This window comes from Opisthocomus hoazin, chromosome 30 (assembly GCF_030867145.1).
Source record: "Opisthocomus hoazin isolate bOpiHoa1 chromosome 30, bOpiHoa1.hap1, whole genome shotgun sequence".
In the NCBI taxonomy this organism is placed as follows: domain Eukaryota; kingdom Metazoa; phylum Chordata; class Aves; order Opisthocomiformes; family Opisthocomidae; genus Opisthocomus; species Opisthocomus hoazin.
In genome coordinates, this window is record NC_134443.1 from 6,769,423 (window position 1) to 6,790,550 (window position 21,128).

The window sequence follows — 21,128 nt, forward strand, 5'->3', positions numbered from 1 at the left end:
CTTTCCAGCCTAGCCCCTTCTGCCTGCGAGCTATCTGCAGATGTTTGAATTTTCGGAGCAGGGCTGCGAAAGGAGCCAGACAGGGAACGCCCTCAGTCCCAGGCCACGTTTGAAGTTTCAGGTGGCAAGACAAGCAAGCAGCCCCAGTCTCTGTGCCTCTGTGCGAGCACTGCCATGGGCAGATGAGGCTGAGCAAGGGCTTTCCAGGCTAGCCCCTTCTGGCTGCCAGATATCTGCAGACGTTCGCAATTTCAGAGCAGGGCTGCCGGAGGCGACAGGCACGCTCCCCCCTAAGCTACATTTGACGTTTGAGGTGGCAAGACAAGCAAGCAGCCTCAGTCTCTGTGCCTCTGTGCCAGCACTGCCATGGGCAGATGAGGCTGAGCAACAGCTTTCCAGGCTAGCCCCTTCTGGCTACCAGCTATCTGCAGATGTTCACATTTTCGGAGCAGGGCTGTCGGAGGTGCCCAGGACGGACACCCTTCCCCAGGCTTCGTTTGACCTTTGAGGTGATAAGACAAGCAATCAGCCCCATTCTCTGTGCCTCTGTGCGAGCAGTGCCATGGGCACATGAGGATGAGCAACAGCTTTCAGGCTAGCCCCTTCTGCCTGCGAGATATCTGCAGACGTTCACATTTTCGGAGCGGGGCTGTCGGAGGTGCCCAGGACGGACACCCTTCCCCAGTCTTCGTTTGACCTTTGAGGTGATAAGACAAGCAAGCAGCCCCAGTCTCTGTGCCTCTGTGCGAGCAGTGCCATGGGCACATGAGGATGAGCAACAGCTTTCAGGCTAGCCCCTTCTGCCTGCGAGCTATCTGCAGACGTTCGCATTTTAAGAGCAGGCCTGCGAAAGGAGCCAGCCAGGGATCCCTATCCCCAGGTTAGGTCTGAAGTTTGAGGTGGCAAGACAAGCAAGCAGCCCCAGTCTCTGTTCCTCTGTGCGAGCAGTGCCATGGGCACATGAGGCTGAGCAACAGCTTTCCAGGTTAGCCCCTTCTGCCTGCGAGCTATATGCAGACGTTCACATTTTTGAAGCAGAGCTGCCGGAGGTGCCCGGGAGGGACAGCCATACCCAAGCTACGTTCGAAGTTTGAGTTGGCAAGACAAGCAAGCAGCCTCAGACTCTGTGCCTCTGTGCGAGCAGTGCCATGGGCACATGAGGCTGAGCAACAGCTTTCTGGCTAGCCCCTTCTGGCTGCGAGCTATCTGCAGACGTTCGCATTTTCGGAGCATGGCTGCGAAAGGATCCAGCCAGGCACGACCAACCCCAGGTTACGTCTGAAGTTTGAGGTGGCAAGACAAGAAAGCAGACCCAGTCTCTGTGCCTCAGTGTGAGCAGTGCCATGGTCAGATGAGGATGAGCAACAGCAACGTCTTTCCAGGCTAGACCCTTCTGGCTGCGAGCTATCTGCAGACGTTCACATTTTCGGAGCACGGCTGCCGGAGTTGCCCGGGAGGGACACCAATCCCCAAGATAACTTTGACCTTTGAGGTGGCAAGACAAGCAAGCAGCCCCAGTCTCATTGTCTCTGTGCGAGCAGTGCCATGGGCAGATGAGGCTGAGAAACAGCTTTAGAAGCTAGCCCCTTCTGGCTGCCAGATATCTGAAAACATTCACATTTTCGAAGCAGGGCTGCGAAAGCAGCCAGCCAGGGACCCCCATACCTAGGTTACGCTTGAAGTTTCAGGTGGCAAGACAACCTAGAAAGCACAGTCTCTGTGCCTCTGTGCGAGCAGTGCCATGGGCACATGAGGCTGAGCAACAGCTTTCCAGGCTAGCTCCTTCTGGCTGAGAGCTATCTGCAGATGTTTGAATTTTCAGAACAGGGCTGCGAAAGGAGCCACACCAGGACCCACATCCCCAGGTTACGTTTGAAGTTTGAGGTGGCAAAACAACCAAGCACCCCCAGTCTCTGTGCCTCTGTGCGAGCAGTGCCATGGGCACATGAGGCTGAGCAACAGCTTTCCAGGCTAGCCCCTTCTGGCTGCGAGCTATCTGCAGACGTTTGCAATTTCAGAGCAGGGCTGCGAAAGGAGCCAGCCAGGGACCACCCTCATTCCCAGGCTACATTTGAACTTTGAGGTGGCAAGACACGCAAGCAGCCCCTGTCTCTGTGCCTCTGTGCGAGCAGTGCCATGGGCAGATGAGGCTGAGCAACAGCTTTCCAGGCTAGCCCCTTTTGCCTGTGAGCTATCTGCAGACGTTCACAGTTTCGGAGCAGGGCTGTCGGAGGTGCCCAGGACGGACACCCATCCCCCGGCTACGTTTGACCTTTGAGGTGGCAAGACAAGCAAGCAGCCCCAGTCTCTGTGCCTCTGTGCGAGCAGTGCCATGGGTACATGAGTCTCAGCAAGGGCTTCCAAGGCCAGCCCTTTCTGGCTGCCAGATATCTGCAGACGTTCGCATTTTAAGAGCAGGCCTGCGAAAGGAGCTTGCCAGGACCCCAATCCCCAGGCTATGTTTGAACTTTGAGGTGGCAAGACAAGCAAGCAGCCGCAGTTTCTGTTTTTCTGAGCGATCAGTGCCATGGGCAAGATGAGGCTGAGCAACAGCTTTCCAGGCTAGCCCCTTTTGCCTGCGAGCTATCTGCAGATGTTCACATTTTTGAAGCAGAGCTGCCGGAGGTGCCCGGGAGGGACAGACATACCCAAGCTACGTTCGAAGTTTGAGTTGCCAAGACAAGCAAGCAGCCTCAGACTCTGTGCCTCTGTGCGAGCAGTGCCATGGGCACATGAGGCTGAGCAACAGCTTTCAGGCTAGCCCCTTCTGGCTGCGAGCTATCTGCAGACGTTTGCATTTTCAAAGCAGGGCTGCGAAAGGAGCCTGGAAGGGACACCCCTCATTCCGGGGTTACGTCTGAAGTTTGAGGCGGCAAGACAAGCAAGCAGCCGCAGTCTCTGTTCCTCTGTGCGAGCAGTGCCATGGGCACATGAGGCTGAGCAACAGCTTTCAGGCTAGCCCCTTCTGCCTGCGATCTATCTGCAGACGTTCACATTTTTGGAGCAGGGCTGCCAGATGTGCCCGGAAGGGACACCCATCCGCAGGCTACGTTTGACCTTTGAGGTGGCAAGACAATCAAGCAGCCCCAGTGTCTGTGCCTCTGTGCGAGCAGTGCCATGGGCAGATGAGGCTGAGCAACAGCTTTCCAGTCTAGCCCCTTCTGGCTGCGACCTATCTGCAGACATTCGCAATTTCGGAGCAGGGCTGCAGGAGGCGCCCAGCACGGACCACCTGAGATACGTTTGAAGTTTGAGGTGGCAAGACAAGTAAGCAGCCCCACTCTCTGTACCTGTGTGCGAGCAGTGCCATGGGCACATGAGGCTGCGCAAGGGCTTCCCAGGAAAGCCCCTTCTGCCTGCGAGCTATCTGCACACGTTCGCATTTTAAGAGCAGGCCTGCGAAAGGAGCCCGCCAGGACCCCCATCCCCAGGTTACTTTTAAAGTTTGACGTGGCAATACAAGCAAGCAGTCCCATTCTCTGTGCCTCTATGCGAGCAGTGCCATTGGCAGATGAGGCTGAGCAACAGCTTTCCAGTCTAGCCCCTTATGCCTGCGCGCTATCTGCAGAGATTCGCAATTTCGGAGCAGAGCTGAGAAAGGAGCCTGCAGGGACCCCGCTCATCGCCAGGCTACATTAGAAGTTTGAGGTGGCAAGACAAGCAAGCAGCTCCAGTCTCTGTGCCTCTGTGCGAGCAGTGCCATGGGCAGATGAGGATGAGCAACAGCTTTCCAAGCTAGCTTCTTCTGCCTGCAAGCTCTCTGCAGACGTTCACATTTTCAGAGCAGGGATGTGAAAGGACCCTAGCAGGGACCCCCCTCACTCCCAGGCTACATTTGAAGTTTGAGGAGGTAAGACACGCAAGCAGCCCCTGTCTCTGTGCCTCTGTGCGAGCAGTGCCATGGGTGGATGAGGCTGAGCAACAGCTTTCCAGGCTAGCCCCTTCTGGCTGAGAGCTATCTGCAGACGTTCACATTTTCGGAGCAGGGCTGGGGGAGGTGTCCAGGAGGGACACCCATCCCCAGGCTACGTTTGACCTTTGAGTTGACAAGATAAGCAAGCAGCCTCAGTCTCTGTGCCTCTGTGCGAGCAGTGCCATGGGCACATGAGGATGAGCAACAGCTTTCCAGGCTAGCCCCTTTGCCTGCGAGGTATCTGCAAACGTTCACATTTTCGTAGCAGGGCTGTCGGAGGTGCCCAGGACGGACACCAATCCCCAGGCTTCGTTTGACCTTTGAGGTGATAAGACAAGCAAGCAGCCCCAGTCTCTGTGCCTCAGTGTGAGCAGTGCCATGGGCAGATGAGGATGAGCAACAGCTTTCCAGCCTAGCCATTTCTGGCTGCGAGCTATCTGCAGACATTCGCAATTTCAGAGCAGGGCTGCCGGAGGTGCCCAGCAGGGACACCCATCCCCCGGATACGTTTGAAGTTTGAGGTGGCAAGACAAGCTAGCAAACACAGTCTTTGTGCCTCTGTGTGAGCAGTGCCATGGGCACATGAGGCTGAGCAACAGCTTTACAGGCTAGCCCCTTCTGCCTGCGAGCTATCTGCACAAGTTCGCATTTTCGGAGCAGGGCTGCGAAAAGAGTCAGCCAGGGAACGCCCTCAGTCCCAGGCCACGTTTGACTTCTGAGGTGGCAAGACAAGCAAGCAGCCCCACTCTCTGAGCCTCTGTGCGAGCAGTGCCATGGGCAGATGAGGCTGAACAACAGCTTTCCAGGCTAGCCCCTTCTGGCTGCCAGCTATCTGCAGACATTTGAAATTTCAGAGCAGGGCTGCCGGAGGCGACAGGCACGCTCCCCCCTAAGCTACGTTTGACGTTTGAGGTGGCAAGACAAGCAAGCAGCCCCTGTCTCTGTGCCTCTGTGCGAGCAGTGCCATGGGCACATGAGGATGAGCAACAGCTTTCCAGGCTAGCCCCTTTGCCTGCGAGGTATCTGCAAACGTTCACATTTTCGTAGCAGGGCTGTCGGAGGTGCCCAGGACGGACACCAATCCCCAGGCTTCGTTTGACCTTTGAGGTGATAAGACAAGCAAGCAGCCCCAGTCTCTGTGCCTCTGTGCGAGCAGTGCCATGGCCACATGAGGATGAGCAACAGCTTTCAGGCTAGCCCCTTCTGCCTGCGAGCTATCTGCAGACGTTCTCATTTTAAGAGCAGGCCTGCAAAAGGAGCCCGCCAGGACACCAATCCCCAGGATGTGTTTGAAGTTTGAGGTGGCAAGACAAGCAAGCAGCCGCAGTCTCTGTGCCTCTGTGCGAGCAGTGCCATGGGCACATGAGGCTGAGCAACAGCTTTCCAGGCTAGCCCCTTCTGCCTGCGAGCTATCTGCAGACGTTCGCAATTTAAGAGCACGGCTGCGAAAGAAGCCCACCAGGGACCCCCATCCCCAGGTTACGTTTGAAGTCTGAGGTGGCAAAATAAGCAACCAGCCCGAGACTCTGTGCCTCTGTGCGAGCAGAGCCATGGGCACATGAGGCTACGCAACAGCTTTCCAGGCTAGCCCCTTCTGGCTGAGAGCTATTTGCAGACATTCGCAATTTCAGAGCAGGGCTGCCAAAGGGGCCCTGCACGGACCCCGTAAGAAACGTTTGACGTTTGAGGTGGCAAGACAAGCTACAAGCCACAGTCTCTGTGCCTCTATCCAAGCAGTGCCATGGGCACATGAGGCTGAGCAACAGCTTTCCAGGCTAGCCCCTTCTGCCTGCGAGCTATCTGCAGACGTCCGCATTTTCGGAACAGGGCTGCGAAAGGAGCCAGCCAGGGATACCCATCCCCAGGATACGTTTGACGTTTGAGGTGGCAAGACAAGCAAGCAGCCCCAGTCTCTGTGCCTCTGTGCCAGCAGTGCCGTGGGCAGATGAGGCTGAGCAACAGCTTTGCAGGCTAGCCCCTTCTGGCTGTGAGCTATCTGCAGACATTCGCATTTCAGAGCAGGGCTGCCGGAAGCGCCCTGCACGGACTCCGTAAGCTACTTTTGAAGTTTGAGGGGGCAAGACAAGCAAGTAGCCCCAGTCTCTTTGCCTCTGTGCGAGCAGTGCCATGGGCAGATGAGGCTGAGCGACAGCTTTCTAGGCTAGCCCCTTCTGGCTGAGATCTATCTGCAGATGTTCGCATTTTCGGAGCATGGCTGCGAAAGGACCCAGACAGGCACGACCATCCCCAGGTTACGTCTGAAGTTTGAGGTGGCAAGACAAGCAAGCAGCCTCAGTCTCTGTGCCTCACTGTGAGCAGTGCCATGGGCAGATGAGGATGAGCAACAGCAACATATTTCCAGGCTAGCCCTTTCTGGCTGAGAGCTATCTGCAGACGTTCGCAATTTCAGAGCAGGGCTGCCGGAGGTGCCCAGCAGGGTCAACCATCCCCCCGATACGTTTGAAGTTTCAGGTGGCAAGACAAGCTAGCAACCACAGACTCTGTGCCTCTGTGTGAGCAGTGCCATGGGCACATGAGGCTGAGCAACAGCTTTAGAGGCTAGCCCCTTCTGCCTGCGAGCTATTTGTAGACGTTCGCAATTTCCGAGCAGGGCTGCCGAAGGCGCACTGCACGGACCCCGTAAGATACGTTTGACGTTAGAGGTGGCAAGACAAGCAAGCATCCCCACTCTCTGTCCCTCTGTGCGAGCAGTGCCATGGGCACATGAGGCTGAGCAACAGCTTTCCAGGCTAGCCCCTTCTGCCTGCGAGCTATCTGCAGACGTCCGCATTTTCGGAACAGGGCTGCGAAAGGAGCCAGCCAGGGATACCCATCCCCAGGATACATTTGACGTTTGAGGTGGCAAGACAAGCAAGCAGCCCCACTCTCTGTGCCTCTGTGCCAGCAGTGCCGTGGGCAGATGAGGCTGAGCAACAGCTTTGCAGGCTAGCCCCTTCTGGCTGTGAGCTATCTGCAGACATTCGCATTTCAGAGCAGGGCTGCCTAAGGCGCCCTGCACGGACTCCGTAAGCTACTTTTGAAGTTTGAGGGGGCAAGACAAGCAAGTAGCCCCAGTCTCTTTGCCTCTGTGCGAGCAGTGCCATGGGCAGATGAGGCTGAGCAACAGCTTTCTAGGCTAGCCCCTTCTGGCTGAGATCTATCTGCAGATGTTCGCATTTTCGGAGCATGGCTGCGAAAGGACCCAGACAGGCATGACCATCCCCAGGTTACGTCTGAAGTTTGAGGTGGCAAGACAAGCAAGCAGCCTCAGTCTCTGTGCCTCACTGTGAGCAGTGCCATGGGCACATGAGGCTGAGCAACAGCAACATATTTCCAGGCTAGCCCTTTCTGGCTGAGAGCTATCTGCAGACGTTCGCAATTTCAGAGCAGGGCTGCCGGAGGTGCCCAGCAGGGTCACCCATCCCCCGGATACGTTTGAAGTTTCAGGTGGCAAGACAAGCTAGCAGCCACAGACTCTGTGCCTCTGTGTGAGCAGTGCCATGGGCACATGAGGCTGAGCAACAGCTTTACAGGCTAGCCCCTTCTGCCTGCGAGCTATTTGTAGACGTTCGCAATTTCCGAGCAGGGCTGCCGAAGGCGCACTGCACGGATCCCGTAAGATACGTTTGACGTTAGAGGTGGCAAGACAAGCAAGCATCCCCACTCTCTGTGCCTCTGTGCGAGCAGTGCCATGGGCACATGAGTTTGAGCAAGAGCTTCCAAGGCCAGCCCCTTCTGGCTGCGAGCTCTCTGCAGACGTTCGCATTTTAAGAGAAGGCCTGAGAAAGGAGCCTGCCAGGACCCCAATCACCAGGCTATGTTTGAAGTTTGAGGTGGCAAGACAAGCAAGCAGCCGCAGTCTCTGTGCCTCTGTGCGAGCAGGGCCATGGGCACATGAGGCTGAGCAACAGCTTTCAGGCTAGCCCCTTCTGGCTGCGAGCAATCTGCACACGTTCGCATTTTGAAAGCAGGGCTGCCAAAGTAGACTGGCAGGGACACCCTTCATTCCTGGGCTATGTCTGAACTTTGAGGTGGCACGACAAGCTAGTAACCACACTCTCTGTGCGTCTGTGCGAGCAGTGCCATGGGCAGATGAGGCTGAGCAACAGCTTTCCAGGCTAGCCCCTTCTGGCTCTCAGCTATCTGCAGACGTTCACATTTTCGGAGCAAAGCTGTCGGAGGTGCCCAGGACGGACACCCATCCCCAGGCTACGTTTGACGTTTGACGTGGCAAGACAAGCAAGCAGCCCCAGTCTCTGTGCCTCTGTGCGAGCAGTGCCATGGGCAGATGAGGCTGAGCAACAGCTTTCCAGGCTAGCCCCTTCTGGCTGCCAGATATCTGCAGACGTTCGCAATTTCAGAGCAGGGCAGCCGGACGCGCACGGCACGGACCAATTAATAAACGTTTGAAGTTTGAGGTGGCAAGAGAAGCAAGCAGCCCCAGTCTCTGTGCCTCTGTGCGAGCAGTGCCATGGGCAGATGAGGCTGAGCAACAGCTTTCCAGGCTAGCCCCTTCTGCTTGCGAGCTATCTGCAGAAGTTCGCAATTTCAGAGCAGGGCTGACGGAGGCTCAGGGCACGGACCCCAAAAGCTACTTTTGAAGTTTGACGAGGCAAGACAAGCAAGAAGCCCCAGGCTCCTTGCCTCTGTGTGAGCAGTGCCATGGGCAGATGAGGCTGAGCAACAGCTTTCTAGGCTAGCCCCTTCTGGCTGAGATCTATCTGCACATGTTCGCATTTTCGGAGCATGGCTGCGAAAGGACCCAGCCAGGCACGACCATCCCCAGGTTACGTCTGAAGTCTGAGGTGGCAAGACAAGCAAGCAGCCCCAGTCTCTGTGCCTCAGTGTGAGCAGTGCCATGGGCAGATGAGGATGAGCAACAGCTTTCCAGCCTAGCCATTTCTGGCTGCGAGCTATCTGCAGACATTCGCAATTTCAGAGCAGGGCTGCCGGAGGTGCCCAGCAGGGACACCCATCCCCCGGATACGTTTGAAGTTTGAGGTGGCAAGACAAGCTAGCAAACACAGTCTTTGTGCCTCTGTGTGAGCAGTGCCATGGGCACATGAGGCTGAGCAACAGCTTTACAGGCTAGCCCCTTCTGCCTGCGAGCTATCTGCACAAGTTCGCATTTTCGGAGCAGGGCTGCGAAAAGAGTCAGCCAGGGAACGCCCTCAGTCCCAGGCCACGTTTGACTTCTGAGGTGGCAAGACAAGCAAGCAGCCCCACTCTCTGAGCCTCTGTGCGAGCAGTGCCATGGGCAGATGAGGCTGAACAACAGCTTTCCAGGCTAGCCCCTTCTGCCTGCCAGCTATCTGCAGACATTTGAAATTTCAGAGCAGGGCTGCCGGAGGCGACAGGCACGCTCCCCCCTAAGCTACGTTTGACGTTTGAGGTGGCAAGACAAGCAAGCAGCCCCTGTCTCTGTGCCTCTGTGCGAGCAGTGCCATGGGCACATGAGCCTGAGCAAGAGCTTTCCAGGCTAGCCCCTTATGCCTGCCAGCTATCTGCAGATGTTAACATTTTCGGAGCAGGGCTGCCCGTGGCGCCCGGCAGAGACACCCATCACCAGGTTACTTTTCAAGTTTGAGGTGGCAAGACAAGCAAGCAGCCCCAGTCTCTGTGCCTCTGTGCGAGCAGTGCCATGGGCAGATGAGGCTGAACAACAGCTTTCCAGGGTAGGCCTTTCTGCCTGCGAGCTATCTGCAGACATTCACATTTTTGGAGAACGGCTGCGAAAGGAGCCAGCCAGGGACCCCGATCCCCAGGTTACGTTTGAAGTTTGAGGTTGCAAGACAAGCAAGCAGACCCAGTCTCTGTGCCTCAGTGTGAGCTGTGCCATGGGCAGATGAGGATGAGCAACAGCAACATCTTTCCAGGCTAGCCCTTTCTGGCTGAGAGCTATCTGCAGACGTTCGCAATTTCAGAGCAGGGCTGCCGAAGGCGCCCTGCACGGACCCCGTAATATACGTTTTACGTTTGAGGTGGCAAGACAAGAAAGCAGCCCCACTCTCTGTGCCTCTGTGCGAGCAGTGCCATGGGCAGATGAGGCTGAACAACAGCTTTCCAGGCTAGCCCCTTCTGGCTGCCAGCTATCTGCAGACGTTCGCAATTTCAGAGCAGGGCTGTCGGAGGTGACAGGCACGCTCCCCCTTAAGCTACGTTTGACGTTTGAGGTGGCAAGACAAGCAAGCAGCCCCACTCTCTGTGCCTCTGTGCAAGCAGTGCCATGGGCACATGAGCCTGAGCAAGAGCTTTCCAGGCTAACCCCTTCTGCCTGCCAGCTATCTGCAGATGTTAACATTTTCGGAGCAGGGCTGCCCGTGGCACCTGGCAGAGACACCCATCACCAGGATACGTTTGACCTTTGAGGTGGCAAGACAAGCAAGCAGCCCCAGTCTCTGTGCCTCTGTGCGAGCAGTGCCATGGGCAAATGAGGCTGAGAAACAGCTTTCCGGCTAGCCCCCTCTGCCTGCGAGCTATCTGCAGACATTCGCAATTTCGGAGCAGGGCTGCAGGAGGCGCCCAGCACGGACCACCTAAGCTACGTTTGAAGTTTGAGGTGGCAAGACAAGTAAGCAGACCCACTCTCTGTACCTGTGTGCGAGCAGTGCCATGGGCAGATGAGGCTGAGCAAGGGCTTCCCAGGCAAGCCCCTTCTGCCTGCGAGCTATCCGCACACGTTCGCATTTTAAGAGCAGACCTGCGAAAGCAGACCTTCAGGACCCGCATCCCCAGGTTACGTTTGAAGTTTGAGGTGGCAAGACAAGCAAGCATTCCCACTCTCTGTGCCTCTGTGCGAGCACTGCCATGGGCAGATGAGGCTGAGCAAGAGCTTCCCAGGCTAGCACCTTCTGGCTGCGAGCTATCTGCAGACGTTCACATTTTAAGAGCACGGCTGCGAAAGAAGCCGAACAGGGTCCCCCATCCCCAGGATATGTTTGAAGTTTGAGGTGGCAAAACAAGCAAGCAGCCCCAGCCTCTGTGCCTCTGTGCGAGCAGAGCCATGGGCAGATGAGGCTGAGCAACAGCTTTCCAGGCTAGCCCCTTCTGCCTGCGAGCTATCTGCACACGTTCGCATTTTCAAAGCAGGGCTGCAAAAGGAGCCTGGCAGGGACACCCCTCATTCCCGGGCTACGTCTGAAGTTTGAGGTGGCAAGACAAGCAAGCAGCCCCAGTCTCTGTGCCTCTGTGCGAGCAGTGCCATGGGCAGATGAGGCTGAGCAACAGCTTTCCAGGCTAGCCCCTTCTGGCTGTGAGCTATCTGCAGACGTTCACAATTTCGAAGCAGGGCTGCCGGACGCGCGCAGCACGGACCATCTATGATACGTGTCAATTTTGAGGTGGCAAGACAAGCAAGCAGCCCTAGTTTCTATGCCTCTGTGCGAGCAGTGCCATAGCCACATGAGGCTGAGCAACAGCTTTCCAGGCTAGCCCCTTCTGGCTGCGAGCAATCTGCACACGTTCGCATTTTCAAAGCAGGGCTGCCAAAGTAGACTGGCAGGGACACCCTTCATTCCTGGGCTATGTCTGAACTTTGAGGTGGCACGACAAGCTAGTAACCACACTCTCTGTGCGTCTGTGCGAGCAGTGCCATGGGCAGATGAGGCTGAGCAACAGCTTTCCAGGCTAGCCCCTTCTGGCTCTCAGCTATCTGCAGACGTTCACATTTTCGGAGCAAAGCTGTCGGAGGTGCCCAGGACGGACACCCATCCCCAGGCTACGTTTGACGTTTGAGGTGGCAAGACAAGCAAGCAGCCCCAGTCTCTGTGCCTCTGTGCGAGCAGTGCCATGGGCAGATGAGGCTGAGCAACAGCTTTCCAGGCTAGCCCCTTCTGGCTGCCAGCTATCTGCAGACGTTCGCAATTTCAGAGCAGGGCAGCCGGACGCGCACGGCACGGACCAATTAATAAACGTTTGAAGTTTGAGGTGGCAAGAGAAGCAAGCAGCCCCAGTCTCTGTGCCTCTGTGCGAGCAGTGCCATGGGCAGATGAGGCTGAGCAACAGCTTTCCAGGCTAGCCCCTTCTGCTTGCGAGCTATCTGCAGAAGTTCGCAATTTCAGAGCAGGGCTGACGGAGGCTCAGGGCACGGACCCCAAAAGCTACTTTTGAAGTTTGACGAGGCAAGACAAGCAAGAAGCCCCAGGCTCCTTGCCTCTGTGTGAGCAGTGCCATGGGCAGATGAGGCTGAGCAACAGCTTTCTAGGCTAGCCCCTTCTGGCTGAGATCTATCTGCACATGTTCGCATTTTCGGAGCATGGCTGCGAAAGGACCCAGCCAGGCACGACCATCACCAGGTTACGTCTGAAGTCTGAGGTGGCAAGACAAGCAAGCAGCCCCAGTCTCTGTGCCTCAGTGTGAGCAGTGCCATGGGCAGATGAGGATGAGCAACAGCTTTCCAGCCTAGCCATTTCTGGCTGCGAGCTATCTGCAGACATTCGCAATTTCAGAGCAGGGCTGCCGGAGGTGCCCAGCAGGGACACCCATCCCCCGGATACGTTTGAAGTTTGAGGTGGCAAGACAAGCTAGCAAACACAGTGTTTGTGCCTCTGTGTGAGCAGTGCCATGGGCACATGAGGCTGAGCAACAGCTTTACAGGCTAGCCCCTTCTGCCTGCGAGCTATCTGCACAAGTTCGCATTTTCGGAGCAGGGCTGCGAAAAGAGCCAGCCAGGGAACGCCCTCAGTCCCAGGCCACGTTTGACTTCTGAGGTGGCAAGACAAGCAAGCAGCCCCACTCTCTGAGCCTCTGTGCGAGCAGTGCCATGGGCAGATGAGGCTGAACAACAGCTTTCCAGGGTAGGCCTTTCTGCCTGCGAGCTATCTGCAGACATTCACATTTTTGGAGAACGGCTGCGAAAGGAGCCAGCCAGGGACCCCGATCCCCAGGTTACGTTTGAAGTTTGAGGTTGCAAGACAAGCAAGCAGACCCAGTCTCTGTGCCTCAGTGTGAGCTGTGCCATGGGCAGATGAGGATGAGCAACAGCAACATCTTTCCAGGCTAGCCCTTTCTGGCTGAGAGCTATCTGCAGACGTTCGCAATTTCAGAGCAGGGCTGCCGAAGGCGCCCTGCACGGACCCCGTAATATACGTTTTACGTTTGAGGTGGCAAGACAAGAAAGCAGCCCCACTCTCTGTGCCTCTGTGCAAGCAGTGCCATGGGCACATGAGCCTGAGCAAGAGCTTTCCAGGCTAACCCCTTCTGCCTGCCAGCTATCTGCAGATGTTAACATTTTCGGAGCAGGGCTGCCCGTGGCACCTGGCAGAGACACCCATCACCAGGATATGTTTGACCTTTGAGGTGGCAAGACAAGCAAGCAGCCCCAGTCTCTGTGCCTCTGTGCGAGCAGTGCCATGGGCAAATGAGGCTGAGAAACAGCTTTCCGGCTAGCCCCCTCTGCCTGCGAGCTATCTGCAGACATTCGCAATTTCGGAGCAGGGCTGCAGGAGGCGCCCAGCACGGACCACCTAAGCTACGTTTGAAGTTTGAGGTGGCAAGACAAGTAAGCAGACCCACTCTCTGTACCTGTGTGCGAGCAGCGCCATGGGCAGATGAGGCTGAGCAAGGGCTTCCCAGGCAAGCCCCTTCTGCCTGCGAGCTATCCGCACACGTTCGCATTTTAAGAGCAGACCTGCGAAAGCAGACCTTCAGGACCCGCATCCCCAGGTTACGTTTAAAGTTTGAGGTGGCAAGACAAGCAAGCATTCCCAGTCTCTGTGCCTCTGTGCGAGCACTGCCATGGGCAGATGAGGCTGAGCAAGAGGTTCCCAGGCTAGCACCTTCTGGCTGCGAGCTATCTGCAGACGTTCACATTTTAAGAGCACGGCTGCGAAAGAAGCCGAACAGGGACCCCCATCCCCAGGTTAAGTTTGAAGTTTGAGGTGGCAAAACAAGCAAGCAGCCCCAGCCTCTGTGCCTCTGTGCGAGCAGAGCCATGGGCAGATGAGGCTGAGCAACAGCTTTCCAGGCTAGCCCCTTCTGCCTGCGAGCTATCTGCACACGTTCGCATTTTCAAAGCAGGGCTGCAAAAGGAGCCTGGCAGGGACACCCCTCATTCCCGGGCTACGTCTGAAGTTTGAGGTGGCAAGACAAGCAAGCAGCCCCAGTCTCTGTGCCTCTGTGCGAGCAGTGCCATGGGCAGATGAGGCTGAGCAACAGCTTTCCAGGCTAGCCCCTTCTGGCTGTGAGCTATCTGCAGACGTTCACAATTTCGAAGCAGGGCTGCCGGACGCGCGCAGCACGGACCATCTATGATACGTGTGAATTTTGAGGTGGCAAGACAAGCAAGCAGCCCTAGTTTCTATGCCTCTGTGCGAGCAGTGCCATAGCCACATGAGGCTGAGCAACAGCTTTCCAGGCTAGCCCCTTCTGCCTGCGAGCTATCTACAGACGTTCGCAATTTTCGAGCAGGGCTGCGAAAGGCGCGTGCCAGGGACCTCCATCCCCAGGTTACGTTTGAAGTTTGAGGTGGCAAGACAAGCAAGGAGCCCCAGTCTCTGAGCTGGCAGTGCCATGGGCAGAAGAGTCTGAGCAACAGCTCCCTATGCTAGCCCCTTCTGGCTGTGGGCTATCTGCAGACGTTCTCAATTTCGAAGCAGGGCTGCCGGACGCGCGCAGCACGGACCATCTATGATACGTGTGAAGTTTGAGGTGGCAAGACAAGCAAGCAGCCCTAGTTTCTATGCCTCTGTGCGAGCAGTGCCATAGCCACAAGAGGCTGAGAAGCAGCTTTCCAGGCTGGCCTCTTCTGCCTGCGAGCTATCTGCAGACGTTCGCATTTTCAAAGCAGGGCTGCGAAAGGAGCGTGGCAGGGACCCCCCTCATCCCCAGGCTACATTTGAAGTTTGAGTTGGCAAGACAAGCAAGCAGCCCCAGTCTCTGTGCCTCTGTGCGAGCAGTGCCATGGGCAGATGAGGCTGAGAAAAAGCTTTCCAGGCTAGCCCCTTCTGGCTGCCAGCTATCTGCAGACGTTCACATTTTCGTAGCAGGGCTGCCGGAGGTGCCCGGGAGGGACACCCATCCCCAGGCCACGTTTGAAGTTTGAGGTGGCAAGACAAGCAAGCAGCCCCAGTCTCTGTGCCTCTGTGCAAGCAGTGCCATGGGCAGATGAGGCTGAGCAACAGCTTTCCAGGCTAGCCCCTTCAGGTTGAGAGCTATCTGCAGACGTTCGCATTGTCGGAGCAGGGCTGCGAAATGAGCCATCCAGGGACACCCATCCCCAGGTTCAGTTTGAAGTTCTACGTGGCAAGACAAGCTAGCAGCCGCAGTCTCTGTGCCTCTGTGCGAGCAGTGCCATGGGCACATGAAGCTGAGCAACAGCTTTTCAGGCTAGCCCCTTCTGCCTGCAAGCTATCTGCAGACGTTCGCAGTTTCGGAGCAGGGCTCCCCGTGGCTCCCGGCAGGGATACCCATCCCCAGGATACGTTTGACTTTTGAGATGGCAGGACAAGCAAGCAGCCCCAGTCTCTGTGCCTCTGTGTGAGCAGTGCCATGGGCAGATGAGTCCGAGCAAGAGCTTCCCAGGCCAGCCTCTTCTGGCTTCGAGCTATCTGCAGACTTTCACATTTTCTGCTCGCACAGAGGCACAGAGACTGGGGCTGCTTGCTTGTCTTGCCACCTCAAACTTCAAACGTAGCCTGGGAATGAGGGAGGTCCCTGCCAGGCCGCGTGCCGGGGGTTGCTGGGGGGCACCGGGCACCGTCCCCACCTCGGGGCTTGCAAAGCCTCCGCCCAGTGCATCCCATCCCCATCCCGGTGCGATGGATGAGCCGGTCCCAGCCCTAATCCCTAATCCCTAATATCTAATCCCTAATCCCTGCCACCTCTGGGGTGCAGCCGGGCTGGCATCGCTCTCGCTGCGGGGTCGGCTGGAGCCTGGCACCGCCGGGAGAGCTGTGGCTGACACGCATGGAGCTGGCGATGCCGGCGGCTCGGCTGCCGCGTTTCCCAGCTGGGCTCACCCACTGTTTGCCGCGCCGATGTCCCCGGCACGTCCCGCGATGCGCCCAGCTGCCATGGGGACAAGGACGCCACAGCCGGAGCGTGAGGAAGCGAGGAGGTGCCGGAGCCCACCACGCCAGGAACTGAATCCCGCATGGCAGCGTGAACCTGGGCCAACCGAGCCCTGCGACGAGACGTAGGGACGTGGGCGGGGGGAACGAGGAGCCCTTTGCAGGCATGGATGCGCCGGTGGGTGGGTGGCCGGAGCCCCCTCCTCGCCACAGCCCAGCCGGCGGCGAGGGTCCCGGCGTCACCCCGGTGCCACCCCATGCCACCTTGCCGTGACGTCTCCCCGGCGCGCAAAGGCTCTTGCGGCGTCGGTTGCTGCTTCCTGCCCTTCACCGAGGCACCAGCCCCACACTGCCCGACCCCCGGCTCCAGCCATGGACTCCTGGGTCCCTGCATGGGGGCCGGGCAGAGGTGGGTGCCCGCACCGGGGGCCAGGGGGCGGGGGCTGGGGTCTGGCCAGGGTGGGGTTGGTGCCAGGTTGGGATGGGAGGAGAGCGGCCAGGGAGTGATGCCTGAGCAGGGATGGCCGAGTGCCGGGCGATGCCGGGCGATGCCGGGCGATGCTTCCCCCCGGCCCCAGCCAAAGTTGTGATGGAGAATGGGCAGAGGGCAAGGGGGTGTGGGGCGAGAGAGTGGGGCCCCCTGGGGTCCCCTGCCCACCCCAGCCCTTACCCCCTCGAAGGGGCAAATCCGAAAGGGCTCCAGGAGCAAAGCCGGGCTTCAGCCCCTTTCCAGCCCGATTTGACCCATTCTCACCCCAGCAGAGCGGGGTTTAAGCAGCACATCCCACCCCGGGGGGGGCAGAGCCCCCCGAGCCGCCCCTCCGAGGCTGCGGTGCTGGGGTCGGGGAGCAGGGACGAGTCTCCACCCAGGACCCTTTCCCGGCTGCGGGACGCACCGGGAGCCGGGGACGGCAGCTTTGTCCCTGCTCGCCCGGCTGTGCCCGGGCAGGACCTGACCCGACTTCGCCTCCCCGACGCTCGCCACGTTTGTTTGCTGCGGTTTGGGTTCTTTCGTTTCGCTTTCTCAAGCACCTCGCTGCCTTCTGCCGGCTTCTGGGGCGCGGGGACGGGCTGGGTGCTGCGGGCGGTTAAAGGTGGAGGCGAGGTGCCATCCCCCCCCAGCTCTCCCCGTCCCCCCCAGCTGGATCCCCCCGTTTTCGGACGAGCCTCGACCGGCTCCTCCGACTCGGCTTTGCCTCCCGGGGTCGGTGACTCGGGGCCAAGCTCGGGGTCTATCGGTGGCCGCACACAGAGCCCCGCGCCTGCCGCCTCACTCCCCTCCCCGGCGCTGACCCGACACCCCGGGAATTTTTGGGGGGCTGGGGGGATTCAAGGCGCCTTCCCCTCCCCTCTGCCCCATCCAGCTCACCGGTGCCTGGGGCTTTGCTCCTCCGGGGTCATCGTCGCTTCTCGCTGCACGGGTCGCCGGGGAGGAGCAGGGCGATAAGCCCCATGGCGGGGGGCACGAGGTGAAGGTGCCCCTCAGCCAGGCTGTGGTCACGGAACCCCCCCCACGTCCCAGCGCCCCACGGGCAGCGATGGGGCACGGGGCCAGCTCAGGGCCCCAGGAGAGGCTTCGCTGCCCCCAGCCCATTTCTCGCCCCTCTCTGGGACAGGTGACCTTGCGGATGACGACCGTCCCCTCTTCAGCACCTTCAAACCCACCGGTGAGGACAACACGGTCAGCGCCGTGCTGGCACCCGACATGACCCCGGCGCGGTCCCAGGGAGCGGAGCAGCCCCCGGGACACCACGACGCAGACGGCAGGGTAGGATGCGGGGCCACGATGGGTCCATCGTCTCCCAGTTCACCATCCCAGTGCCCCCCGAGCTCAGACAACCACGGGACCGCGTCCTCCCAGGGTGCATCCGGACCCCTGTGCGGGGGGCAGAGCATCCTCAGGGCACGTCCTCAGCCGAGCCCCCGGCCGCTTTCCCCGTCCTTCCAGCTCCCAGCAGGCTCCCAGCTGTCCCCACCAGGCTGGTCCCCACCGGAGGGGGACCCGCGGCTGGAGCTGGTGGCCCTGCGTGCCCAGACGAGGCTGTGGTTCAAGCAGAAGGAGGTTGGGGGCCGAGGGCAAGCTCCCAGCCTGGTTCCACGGCTTCATCAGTCAGAGGTGAGCATGGCGGGGGGAGCTGAGGCAGGGGACAGGGTGGTCCCTTCAGCATCCCCACCCCTGGGCTCCGAAATAGGGAGCTGGACCCCTGGATCCCACAAAAGGGGTGACGGTGAGCGGCTCCGGGCCCCTTCCCGGAAGGAGACGGAGCAGCGGCTGCAGGATGAGCCCCTGGGCTGCTTTCTCGTCCACTTCAGCGAGAGCACCATCGGCTTCGTCCTGTCCTACAGGTGAGGGACCCCCGGCCCCGTCCGAGGGGCCGACGCGCTCCGTCCCCTTCCCCTCCTCCACGCCGACCCCATCCCCACTGCTGCCAGGGACAGGGATTGCTGCCGGCACTTCGTCCTGGACCAGCTGCCGGACGGGCAGTACGTGATCCTGGGGGAGCGGAGCGCCCACGCCGAGCTGGCTGACCTGCTGCGGCACTACGCCGCGGCCCCCATCACGCCATACCATGAGTTCCTGACGGTGCCATGCGGAAGGGTGAGGAGCCAGTTCCCCCACTGTTAGCCCCCACAACCAGAAAAATTGAGTCACTCCCGGACTGGGAGGGTGGATCTTCCCAACCTGGGGAATCACAGAATCACAGCATGGGGGGGGTTGGAAGGGACCTCTGTGGGTCACCCAGCCCAACCCCCTGCCCAAGCAGGGTCACCCAGAGCAGCCTGCACAGCACCGCGGCCAGGGGGGTTGGAATATCTCCAGAGAAGGAGACTCCCCAACCCTCTGGGCAGCCTGGGCCAGGGCTCTGTCACCCCCAGAGGGAAGAAGTTCTTCCTCGGCTTCAGCTGGAGCTTCCTCTGCCTCAGTTTGTGCCCGTTGCCCCTTGTCCTGGCGCTGGGCACCACTGCAAAGAGCCTGGCCCCGTCCTCCTGACCCCCCCCCTGCAGATATTGATCGGCATTTCTAAGGTCCCCTCTCAGCCTTCTCTTCTCCAGGCTGAACAAGCCCAGCTCCCTCAGCCTCTCCTCGCAGGAGAGATGCTCCAGTCCCCTCCTCATCCTCGTAGCCCTGCGCTGGACTCTCTCCAGTAGCTCCTCATCTCTCTTGAACTGGGGAGCCCAGCACTGGACACAGCACTGCAGATGGGGCCTCACCGGGGCAGAGCGGAGGGGGAGGAGAACCTCCCTGACCTGCTGCCCACGCTCCTCCTAACGCATCCCAGGATCCCGTCAGCTTAGAAGTTTAGAAATCAAAGCCAAGGGGAGTCCAAGCACCTCCAGCTGGGGTTGGAACCGGAGCCACTGTGGAGCATCCCGGCACGGAGCGAGGAGCCGACCCCCCCGAGGTGGGACCAGCACCCACCCCGGCACCGCTCTCCTCTCCTCGCAGGAAGACGAGCCCCAGGGAGCGATGCGGAGCCTGGCCGGCAGCGCTGCATGTTCCCCGGCGAGCGAAGGGCCAGCAAACCTCCCGGCGTACAGCACCGTGCCCACGGGACCCCTGGGACCCTGGCACGCAGCCCCCCCGCTCCCTGCAGAGCCTGGCACCCGGGGAGGCTCCTCCAGTGAGGTAAGGGCAGGGTAGAGGGGACGGAGGGAGGCAACTCCCCAAGGATGGAAGCCGCAGCCTGGGCAAAGCTCCTGGGACGCAGCCGGGATGGGGGACGCAGCCCCAGCCACCCCGGACCCGCTCCCAGCCCTCACCTCTGTCCTGTCCCGTCTCTTCCCCAGGCTCCCAGCGTCCCCCCACCGCTCCCAGCCAAGGCCAGCTCCTTGGCCGCGGCTCGGGGACCGCACGGTGACGGAGCAGCTCCCGAAGGTCCCTACACTCGGGTGCGCAAAGCCGCTGGCCCCCCCGAGCCCCCCGACGCCAAGTACCAGCAGCTCCTGTGCTTCCACACCTACGCCGAGTCCCGCGAGTGCGTCGCAGCCGGCCCCTCCGCCTGCGTCGAGCCGGAGGAGCCCCTTCCCTTCTACGCCATGGGCCGGGGCTCCAGCCCCAGCGCTGGCTCCGAGGAGAACATCTACTCCGAGGTGGCACTGGCCCGGCAGGATCTGCCCAGGGGGTCCCAAGGTGCCTTCTCCACGCTTCCCCCCAAATCCCGCACCCACCGTCGGCTCTTCCGCAGCGCGTCCAGCCAGGCGTCCAAGCGGCGGCAGCTCCCAGCAGCTCCCACCGCTGCCGGGAGGGAGAGAGGGGCCTTCAGCCCCACGATGGAGGTGAGTTCCCCACCGAAGGTCACGTCGTAGAGCCGGTGGTTGCTCTAGAGCTCGGTCCCAAGGCGAGTCGGGGGTGTTGGGGGGACAAGGGGTCCCTGCGCAGGGCTCCGCGCCGGACCCCAGCTTGCAGGCGGGAGGAGGAAGGAGCAACTTCCACCCGCGACCCAGCTCTCCAGGCAAACCCCCCCGACCACGCGGCAGTTTCCCTTCACCTCTCCCCGCGGATTCCCCAGGGCAGCACGAACCCCGCGCTGGCGTTTGATGACCCCGTCTACGGCCAGAGGGTGAGCGCCGCGAAGCCAGCGGCGGCCAGGCGGGAGAGCCCCGAGAACATCTACGAGCAGCTTGCCAGAGACCGGCCCTAAGCCCCGCGCGCAGGTAGGTCCGAGACGAGCCCCAGCTCCGGGCACGTCCCGGGCTCCTTCACCGCCGACAGAGCCGGGGGGAGAGCCCCGAAGCCGCGCTCAGCCCCTCCGCAGACAACCAGCGCTCCGGCCGTACCACTGCTGCCAACCCACTCCGCGCCGGGCTTCCCACACCCTGCCCGACACGGCCACCGCCTTCCCAAGCCCTGCGAGACAGCCGAGAGGGGAACAGATTTAATTTATCTTCGAACACATTCAGAGATTTCTATTAATAGACCGAGGGCGGAAAAGGCTATTTGAGTAAAAACAGGCGGGTTTCGGGCCCGGCTGGTGCATCCAGTCGGATACGAAGTCGGCCACGCGCCGGCACGACCGCGCAGGCTGGGCCCCCCCAGCCCGGTGCCAACACCTCCCAGCCCCGCCTGCCTCTTTCCTCAGCCACAAAACACCAAACCCGAGGACCGAACTGGGCTGCCGGGTCGGTGGCACCAGACACAAAGCCCCGGCCTCGTTGTTTCATCCGCCATGTCGCCGCGCCAACGCCGCTTGTGCAGCGGAGCTGCA

The 21,128-nt window shown here is 59.8% G+C and overlaps 1 protein-coding gene across 1 annotated transcript; it reads left to right on the forward strand.

Annotated features, from left to right (window-relative positions):
• The first annotated feature begins 17,373 nt into the window (after window positions 1-17,373).
• LOC142364978 (uncharacterized) lies at window positions 17,374-20,564 on the forward strand. Its single transcript, XM_075445293.1, is given in 8 exon segments — window positions 17,374-17,383; window positions 17,538-17,979; window positions 17,981-18,041; window positions 18,182-18,267; window positions 18,355-18,520; window positions 19,370-19,555; window positions 19,711-20,199; window positions 20,433-20,564. Coding segments are annotated over 8 exon segments (1,572 nt in total).
• Window positions 20,565-21,128: the final 564 nt, after the last annotated feature.